A 10,850-nucleotide genomic window follows, 5' to 3' on the forward strand; every position below is an offset into this window, starting at 1 on the left:
GGGGGGGGGGTTGTGGGGCGGCGTTTGGGAAACCGACCGCCCCCACGTTGATATTATCGCCGGCGCGCCCCCAGGCGGTGATATTTCAAGCTCATGGGGGGCCGAACGGCTGGAGATGCTCTAACTTCAGTATTAGAGTCCCCGAAAAAAAGAAAACTTCAGTATTAGAGAAGTATGCATACAGCATGACAAAGACCAGGACCTGGACTTGCTTTGCTTGTGGACCATACAATGGGAGTGGTTGTTGGTAAATTCTGATGAATATGTTGAGTACTGAGAGCTACGAGTCTTTGTATTTATGCATCTAAATTTGTGTATTTCAGGTAGACGGAGGGGTCGCCAACACTAAAATAACTCTCTAGATCTTAATGCTAGACGTGACACACAATGTGTGTTATTGAGCGAATGCTGGATACAGATTACAACTCCAACTTGTGCCGTGCTGTGCATGGTGGGCTGTCCGAATCAACAAATTATAGCCACACCTTGAGTATAGGAAAAGTATGCATGACAAGACCAAGATCAAGACGTGGGTTGTAGACCATACTCCTATACTGCGGTTATGGTGGAACTTGAATAAGAGATAAGCTGCTCTGTCATCCATTCTCCTTTCCATCCGCCATTTCCAATCAATATGACTAAGCTTGCGCTCCTCGTCCGAGGAACTGCACTACTGATTTGTCTATTGATCTTCCAAGCATCATCCACTTCACATGGCCAAGCGAGTGTATCAGGAGTCTGCATCGGCAGCGAGCGAGATGCGCTTCTGTCCTTCAAGGCAAGCCTCCTGGACCCTGCTGGCCATCTCTCGTCATGGCAGGGTGAGGATTGTTGCCAATGGAAGGGAGTCCGCTGCAGCAACAGAACGGGCCATCTCATCAAGCTCAACCTCCGCAACATCGACATGGAAATGGAAGACTACATGGACAACATGGGCTACTACATGTACGACTACAACTACCCGAACAGGAGCGGATCATTGAGCTTGTCGGCAGGCGAGATGAGCTCTTCTTTGGCGACTTTACAACACCTGAGTTATCTTGATCTGAGCTGGAATGACTTCAACGGCACAAGCATCCCTGTGTTCTTGGCTTCCCTCAAGAACCTAAGGTATCTCAACCTCTCGTCGGCACGATTCGGTGGGAGAATATCTTCCCAACTTGGCAATCTCTCAAAATTGGAATATCTTGATCTCAGTGGGAATTATAACTATTATGATGGAAATAACTCTTACATAGTGGATCTTGCATGGTTGCCACGTCTCTCTTTGTTGAGACATCTTGACATGAGTTCTGTGGATCTTGGTTCTGCGAGGGATTGGTTTCAGAGAGTTAGTATGCTTCCTTCTCTTAAAGTGCTTCGCTTGTCCGGCTGTGGACTCAATGGTACCGTGTCTGCTAGTATATCAATTTCCAACCTCACACATCTTGAGGTCCTTGATATATCCTATAACACCTTCAGAATACCTTCCCAATTTGGAAATCTCACAAAGTTGCAATATCTTGATGTCAGTGGGAATTATTATCCTGATGTGGCTCTTGCATGGTTGCCACGTCTATCTTTGTTGAGACATCTTGACATGACTTATGTGGATCTTGGTTCTGCGAGGGATTGGTTTCAGAGTGTTAATATGCTTCCTTCTCTTAAAGTGCTTGGCTTGTCCGGTTGTGGACTCAACAGCACCATGTCTGCTAGTATATCACTTTCCAACCTCACACATCTCGAAGTCCTTGATATGTCTGGTAACAACTTCTATACTTCACTCAAGCATGCATGGTTTTGGAATCTCAAAAGCCTTAAGGAGCTTTACCTCTCCGGTTCCAGCTGGATAGGGTCTATTCCTAGTGATTTGGCAAACATGACGGCCCTTCAAGTCATAGATTTAACTGGGAATCAGCTCGTGGGTTTGATACCAGAAAAATTGGGAAATTTGTGCAATTTGACCAGAATGAGGTTCAGTGGTAACAACATAGGTTCGAGCATAGGGGAGTTCATGGGGCGATTGCCAAAGTGCTCGTGGAATACACTGCAAGAATTCTCAGTGCAATATGCAAATATGACCGGGAATCTACCCGGTTGGATTGGGAACATGACCAATCTTAGTGTTCTTCAAGCATCTAAAAACATGTTAACTGGCACTCTACCTATAGGAGTTGGAGCACTGAGTACTTTGAAAATGCTGGACCTCGGGTACAATAACTTCAGCGGCGTGCTATTGAAAGAACATTTTGCAAGCTTAGGGAAATTAGAGGTTCTGGAGCTCGGGTACAATAGCTTCAGCGGTGTGCTCTTGAAAGAACATTTTGCAAGCTTAGGCAAATTAGAGCTTTTGGACCTCAGCTACAATAACTTCAGCGGTGTGCTCTTCAAAGAAATCTTTACAAGTTTAGGTAATTTGGAATATTTGGACCTCAGCTATAATAATTTCAGTGATTTTCTCTTGAAAGAACACCAAACAAGTTTAGGTAATTTAAATCATTTGGATCTCAGCCATAATAAATTAGATAGTGTGCTTGTGGAGGAGCATTTTGCAGGCCTATTGAATTTAGAGTATTTAGACTTGTCGTACAACCCTCTGAGATCAGCTATCAACCAAAAATGGGTTCCACCATTTAGATTGAAGGTTGTAAAATTCCAATCATGCCAACTGGGACCCATCTTTCCAGAGTGGCTAAAATGGCAATCTGACATTGATGTTCTTGTTCTCAGTGATGCAAAGCTGGATGATGTTATTCCTGATTGGTTTTGGGTAACATTTTCTCGAGCTTCAACCTTGCAAGCATCAGGAAACAAATTGCGTGGCTCATTACCAGCAAATCTACAACACATGTCAGCTGACTATATACATCTCGGGTCCAATAAGTTGACAGGTCAAGTTCCACAGTTGCCTATAAATATAAGCCGACTGGACCTATCTTCAAACTCTTTATCTGGGTCATTGCCGTCAAAGCTAAATGCTCCTGCACTCGAAGACTTGATGCTTGCAAATAATCAATTAACAGGCACCATCCCGTCGTCTATATTCCAATTGACTTCTCTGTATAGGTTGGACCTATCAGGAAACCATTTAGAAGGAGATATTATGCAGTGTTGGGAGGAATCTGATGCAAACTCTACAAGTCAATTTGGTTGGAACTTGTTCAGCTTGGCCCTAAATAACAACAACCTGACTGGTCAATTCCCTAAATTTCTTGCAAGGTCATGGCAATTGATGTTCCTTGACCTTTCTTACAATAGGTTATCTGGAGCATTACCAGAATGGTTGCCAGAAAAAATCCCACGGTTGAAAATATTAAGAGTGAGATCAAATTTGTTCAGTGGTCATATTCCTAAGAGTTTCACTTCCCTTCGCCGTCTTCATTATTTGGACATAGCACATAACAACATATCAGGAAGCATACCGCGGTCTTTGCCAAACTTGAAAGCAATGAAGGCAGTGGTGTCACATGACATGAAGGATTACTACTATGAAGAGAGCATCCCAGTAATCATGAAGGATCAAAAGCGTGACTACACCTTCGCAATCTACAATCTATTGGCAATTCTTGATTTGTCAAGTAATAATTTGGCAGGGCAGCTTCCAGAGGAGATAACTCTACTCATTGCACTTACCAGCCTGAACTTATCAAATAATCTGTTCATAGGAACAATCCCAAACCAAGTTGGTGATTTAAAGAGGTTGGAGTCACTCGACCTATCCTTCAATGAGTTTTCTGGTGCAATACCCTCAAGCTTATCAGCTTTAACTTATTTGAGCCACTTGAACTTGTCATACAACAATCTGTCCGGTGCAATACCATCCGGCCAACAGCTACAAGCTCTTGATAACCAGATGTATATCTACATCGGTAACCCTGGTCTTTGTGGAGATCCTGTTGGCAGGAGCTGCTCAACACATGATGCAGAGCAAAGTGGCCTTGAAGATATAGATCATATGCCATCTGTTTATCTTGCCATGAGCATTGGATTTGTGGTGGGTCTGTGGACAGTTTTCTGCACCATGTTGATGAAGAGGACATGGAGGGCTGCCTTCTTCCAGTTTGTTGATATGATGTACGACATGGTTTATGTGCAAGTGGCTGTAAGGTGGGCTCACGTGATGGAGAAAACTCAAGACGGTGCACCATGAAGTGCCAAACTCCGCAGCAAGCGAATTGCATGTATCTAAATAGTATTTGCACCGTATCTCTATTTGTAGCTCTAAATGAGCCTTGGCTGGATGTCTGTACTCTATTGTATTGTTATTTGTATGTTTGCACCATAGCTCTATCTGTTGCTCTAAATGAGCATTGGCTGGACGTTTTGTACTGTATCGTATTGGTATTTGTATGTCTATACTTGAACCAATGAAGAGCATGTATACGTTTTGCTGGATTGTTTAAGCTGAAGAAAAAATATACTGCCCTATAACTGCACTCTGCCTTTTTCATGTTTTTCGGTAGCTTTGTAGCATCTGTTCCCAGAGAGTGATAATTCATTTACATAGCAAAGAAAAAAGCACCTGTTGGTTAATATAAAAACATATTTGTTTGTTAATATTAAAACATATTTGTTTGTCTGTTCAGCATCAAGGAGCAGAGGAGGAAAGCTCTGTTCCATTTGAGCTGACGTTTCTTTATTTTGGTGAGGTAAACTGTATCGACTCAACCATGCCCATCATGGCTGTGTTTACCAGCGAAGTGAGAAGCTCGAGGCCGACCAGTCCAAGTCCTTTGAGTGCGACCACGCCTGCATCTTTGGTGGTTACAGGGTGCCCAGGAGGTAAAAGTGAAAGTAAGAAGAAAATAAGTGTATGTTTTATGTCTACAGACTGTTTCATTTCAGAAAAATTGGATTTTTTTGCGCCCAGGAACTGAAGCCAGTATAGAATAACAAGTGTATGTAGTATAAATTCACTGGTGTGCATGATGGACATTTAGAACAAAGAAACAAATTGTGAGCAGTCACAAACCGCGTCGTATCCCATAGTCAACACTAACGTCTGTAATCTTCAGCTATTAAACTTGTTTCCAGGGGAAAAACTTCAGTTGTTAATATCAAAACCACCATTTAAACTTCGCTTCCAGGGGAAAATAGGATGAACTGCAGCTGAATTGTTTTGGGTACTGTGTGGAGTCACTTCTTTCTCCCAATCTCCTGTTTCCTTCTACAACCCGGTACCTTGCTCTTCCTTCTCCAGTTTACTGATATGATATACAAAATGATGGATAAAACTCAAGACAGTGCACCATGAAGTGCCCACCCCGCGGCAAATGATGGATAATGCTATCTGTACGCTTGCACCATATCTTTATTTCTAGCTTTAAAATGGACCTTGGCTGGTCGTCTGCACTGTACTGTATGGTTATGTTTCTACATTAGCAAATGAAGTGTATGCATAGGTTTTGCTGATTGTTTAAGCTGAAGAAAAATATAACGGCACCTATGCATTTTTGGTGGTGTTCAGTTTGCTTTGTACCATCTATTCCCAGTAATGTTCTGTTTGCTTTGTTCACTGCAGGTAGCCTTATTCATGTTAGTCTGAAGTTGCCATTTGAGCTGACATTTCTTTGCTGCAAACTGTAGCGACTCGACCATGCATGCATCTCTCTGCTGTAGCGAGCAAAGCACAAGTTCAACATACAGTCGGGTAGCTCTATTTTGATTGATTTTAAGATCGATGGTAATTTAGCATGCCTCTTGACAGACAACATTTCTTCTCTGTTTCACTGACCCACTCTGTGATGCTCTGCTTCATAGTTCTAAAGGAGCCTTGGTTGGACGTTTGTACTGTACTGTATTGGTACCTGTATGTCTATACTTTGACAAATGAAGCGTATATATATGTTTTGCCGGATTGTTTAAGCTGAAGAAAAAAATATACAGCCCTATAACTGCACTCTGCCTTTTTTATGTTGTTTGGTTTGCTTTGTATCATCTATTCCAAGAGAGTGATAATTTATTTGCATAGCAAAGAAAAAGGCACCTGTTGGTTAATATGAGAACATATTTGTTTGTATGATATCTCTGAAGGCAAGAGAGTGCTTGAACTCTTATTCATGTTAATTTGAAGCCTCCATTTGAGCTGACGTTTCTGTATTTTGGTGAGGCGAACTGTATCGACTCGACGACGCCAGCCGAGGCTGTGTTTGCCAGCGAAGTGGGAAGCTCGAGGCCGACCAGTCCAAGTCCTCGGAGGAGGTGACTGCCCTTTGAGTGCGAGCACGCCTGCATCTTTGGTGGTTATAGGATGCCCAGAAGGTACAAATGAAAGTAAGAAGAAAGTAAGTGTATGTTTTATGTCTACAGACTGTTTCATTTCAGAAAATCAGATTTTTTTTGTTTTGCGCTCAGGAACTGAAGCCAGTACAGAATAACAAGTAGATTCAGTACAAAATTTACTTGTGTGCATGACGGACATTTAGAACAAAGGGACAAATTGTGAGCAGTCACAAACCGCGTCGTATCCCATAGTCAACACCAACGTCTGTAATCTTAAGCTATTAAACTTGTTTCCAGGGGAAAAACTTCAGTTGTTAATATCAAAACCACCATTTAAACTTTGCTTCAAGGAGAAAAATAGGATGAACTGCAGCAGACATTCTGGTCTTCGGTTTCATGCGAACTCACACGCTTAAAACATCCAAAAATGCACGAGTCTGCTAATGAAAACGAACTAAAAAGATGTGAGGGAAGCTTCATATCATTTGGAAGTAAAACTCAATGCTGAAGTAGGCGCTCGAGATTTGGTCAAGCAAAAGCAAAAGCAGATACAAGGTAAGGTCTCTGTTTCAGCAAACCACTGACCAACAGACAGCTCGAGATTCAGTCATTCTGGTGACAATGACATGGCACATGGACATAAATCAGAACCACCAGACACTCCCACAGTGTATAGATCGAACGAACACCAATGCCTCGAATCAGCTCCCCGGGCCTCAGTACCGAATCAGCTCGACAGAGAGATGCTCTGCTTTTACTAGTCATGCAGAAAGCGGATTGTGCGTCGCCACACTTGCATAGTTTTTTTTTGCGGGGGGAAAAGAGTTTTATTCCAAAATGATATGGTTACAGTCAAGAGGCAAGAGTTCCTCTATACATGGGGGTCCTCTGTGTAGCCATACAGCAGTGCTACACTCAGTACGACTATATGTCGTGAATCGATCTGCTACCCTATTTTGTTCCCTACCCTACTACACTTGCATAGTATTAATAAGACCGATCACAGAAAACCTCACTAACTTCCCAAGATAAAAGGGTGGAGGAACTTAGCTTCTGGTACCATTATCACACACCCATAATACCAATAGCTGGTACAAAAAAAACCATTGGCGTATAAATGACTTCCCAAATTGATTATCTCAAACACTACAGTACATTCAGTACAGTCGCAACACGCACGGAACATATGAAGAATACATGCTTTAAAGTGCTACCCGAGTTTGGAGTTTTTTGTCCTTGGCTATTTCCGCGACAACCATCTCTATGCTGTAGCGAGGCCTACAGTCAGGTAGCTCTATCACTGATTGATATCAAGATCGATGATAATTTAACATTCCTCTTGACAGACATCATTTCTTGTCTGTTTCACTGGGTCACTCTGTGACACTCTGCTTCATAGTTCTGAAACAATCTTATGCCAAAGCGTGTGATGAACTGATGATCCATTTATTCGTTTCGGGTTAAAAATGTACAGCGTTACAACCCCGTGTATCTTTTTACAGATAAGCATGATGAGGAGCATAGATCTTCAGCCAAGTTTAGAAGTGATTCACCTAACCAAATTCAAGACTCGGCTTGCTGTCAAAGGAAGGTGATTGGATCTCAAGACTCGGCGAACTGAACAGAAGAAGGCAGCTGGTTGTTGGGTAGATAAAAGCAGAGAAGCCTCTCTCCTGTGGACCAGCCTTCCTCCTCTGCTCCTCGTCTCCTTTGCCAGCCTTCCATCTGCACATCATTGATCCTCCGCATCTTCCCAGCTCTCCTCCTCTGCTCATCGTCTGCTTCGCCAGCTATGCAACCTGGCTTCGACTACTCATTGATGAATTCTTGTTCCCTTCTCCTAGTGCTTTGCTGGTCCCGCTTTGCCCGTGAACTTGGGAGAACCTGGCTTTGCCTGTGAGAATTTGATCCATGTACTTTGTGAGCTCGTAGGCTATCTTTATTCCTGATGATGGCTCGTTGTGCTCAGCAGTTCATACCTTATAGCTCTTATGCTTGCACATCCAAAAATAAAAACCGCATGACAACCTCTGCCCCCCTCTGCGAAGAGCCTATCTTTTGCTTTTCGGTAATTACTTTAAGCAAGAGTCAATAAGGTTCATCCCTCTTTCGCTCTATGTATTCTCTAGTTGGCAAACATCATGTGGTGAGGAAAAATCCATGCATATATATCCAGTTGGATGTAGTTGATCATAAGTTATTATTGTTGACATTATCCTTGAGATAAATAAGTTAGGCGGTGAAAACTATAAACCCCCATCTTCCTATGAGTTTGACTGAAACTTTTGCTCTATAAATATGTCGTGAGTGTTAGCAATCATAGAAGACTAAATGATACTCCCTCCGGTCCTTTTTTCTTTGCGCATAACTTTTTCCCTTTCTCCCTCATTAGTCTGCGCACTGCCCGTTTCTATCGCTACTTTCCAACTGTACCCCGCTGAAACAACACTAATTAGGCTCGTAGCAGAGGAGCGCCAACCAATCAATCCTGCATGCAGCGGTCCCATGTTGCGCGCGTGGGGGAGAGAAGGCGAGACCCAAGCCACCGCCCAATGGACTGCATGCAGCAGTTGACAAAGTACGGCACTTTCCATGCACGCAGAAGGGTAAAACCGTCCAAAACACACCCCATCCATGCCTTCCTTGGTATCCGGGATTCTCCTTATGCGCAGGGAAAAAGGACCGGAGGGAGTAGGTGAGTATGTGAACTTGCTAAACAAAGCTCTTACATAGACTCTGTCTGAAAATATGATGAATTGTGATTGTTTCAATGACTGACATCATATTTTGTTAGTTCCCAACGAAGTTTATAGTTCATACTTCAACTTGTGAATGAATTGTTACTTTAGCATGAGAAGTTTTATGACGATATATTGCTGCTATGATAGTGATCATGATGCTCTCATGTCCGTATTTTATTTTTATAGACATCTCTCTCTCTCTCTCTCTAAACATGTGGTCATGATTAACGATTTCAGCTTTCGCTTGAGGACAAGCGAGGTCTAAGCTTGGGGAGTTGATACATCCATTTTGCACTATATTTTCCTACTTTTATTTATTATATTTTGGGTTGTTATTTCATTTTATGATGCAATTTTTATGCTTTCTCTCTCTTATTTTACAAGTTTTACATGAAGAGTGAGATTGCTAATAGTTGGAATTATGGACCGAAAAAGGCTACAACAGAGATATCTATTCTGCACAATACAAAATGACCTGAAAATTTATGGAGAATTGTTTTGGAATATATAATAATATTGGTGGAAGAAATACCAGGAGGGGGGCCACCAGGGAGCGACAAGCTCAGGGGGGCGCCCTACTCCCCCGGGCGCGCGTACTGAGATTGTGGGCCCCTGGTAGGCCTCCGGTACCCATCGCCATATGAAGCCATTTTCCATAGAAAAAATAACGAGAAGACATTCAGGACGAAGCGCCGCCGTCTCGAGGCGGAACCTAGGCAGGAGCACTTTTGCTCTTCGGCAGAGCGATTTAGCCGGGGAAACTTTCCTCCGGGAGGGGGAAATCGAAGTCATCAACATCAACAATGATCCTCTCATCGTGGGAGGACCAATCTTCACCAGCACCATCTCATCTCAAAGCCTAGTTCATCTTTTGTATTCAATCGATGTCCCCAAACCTCAGATTGGTATCTGTGGGTTGCTAGTAGTGTTGATTACATCTTGTAGTTGATACTAGTTGGTTTATTTGGTGGAAGATTATATGTTGAGATCCTTAAGCATATTCAATACACCTATGATCTTGAACATGAAGATGATTTGTGAGTAGTTACTTTTGTTCTTGAGGACATGAGAGAAGTCTTGTTATAAGTAATCATGTGAAGTTGGTATTTGTTTGATATTTTGATGATTTGTATGTTGCTGCTTCCTTTAGTGATGTCATGTGAAAGTCGACTACATGACACTTCACCATATTTGGGCCTAAGGGAAGGCACTGTTGAGTACTAAGTAGATGATGAGTTGCTAGAGTGACAGAAACTTAAACCCTGGTTTATGCTTTATTCTGTAAGGGGCTGATTTGGATCCATATGTTTCATGCTATGATTAGATTTGTCTTAATTATTCTTTCGTAGCCGTGGATGCTTGCGAGAGGGGTTAATCATAAGTGGGTTGCTTGTTCAAGTAAGAACATCACCCAAGCACCGGTCCACCCACATATCAAATTATCAAAGTAGCGAATACGAATTAACTAAACATGATGAATGTGACTAGACAGTAATTTCCATGTGTCCTCGAGAGCACTTTGCCTTATACAAGAGAACTTTCCAACTTATCCTTTGCTATAAAAAGGGTTGGGCCACCTTGCTGCACCTTTGCTACTATTGTTACTTGTTACGAATTATGTTGCTACAAAACTATCAACCACTGCTACTTTCAGTACTTGTAGAGAATACCTTGCTAAAAAATCTCTTATCATTTTCTTCCGCTCCTCATTGAGTTTGACACTCTTGCTTATCGAAAGGAATACGATTGATCCCCTATACTTATGGGTCATCATCCTTCGGCCACAAGGAATCTTATATCAGAAAAAAATATGTTAAAATTTCAGCCCGATCGGAGTTACTGATCTTTGGATATTTAAGAAATGGTGTTCTCCATAAAACAGGAACACGAAACAAAGAAGAAAACGCG

The 10,850-nt window shown here is 42.3% G+C and overlaps 1 protein-coding gene across 1 annotated transcript; it reads left to right on the forward strand.

Annotated features, from left to right (window-relative positions):
* The first annotated feature begins 571 nt into the window (after nt 1-571).
* LOC119325313 (receptor-like protein EIX2) lies at nt 572-4,370 on the forward strand. The gene has a single exon (XM_037599061.1). The coding sequence runs from the start codon at nt 635-637 to the stop codon at nt 4,127-4,129; it is 3,495 nt and encodes a 1,164-aa protein (XP_037454958.1). The 5' UTR covers nt 572-634; the 3' UTR covers nt 4,130-4,370.
* The last annotated feature ends 6,480 nt before the right edge of the window (nt 4,371-10,850 follow it).

The sequence above is a fragment of the Triticum dicoccoides genome, chromosome 6B, assembly GCF_002162155.2.
Source record: "Triticum dicoccoides isolate Atlit2015 ecotype Zavitan chromosome 6B, WEW_v2.0, whole genome shotgun sequence".
Lineage (NCBI taxonomy): Eukaryota > Viridiplantae > Streptophyta > Magnoliopsida > Poales > Poaceae > Triticum > Triticum dicoccoides.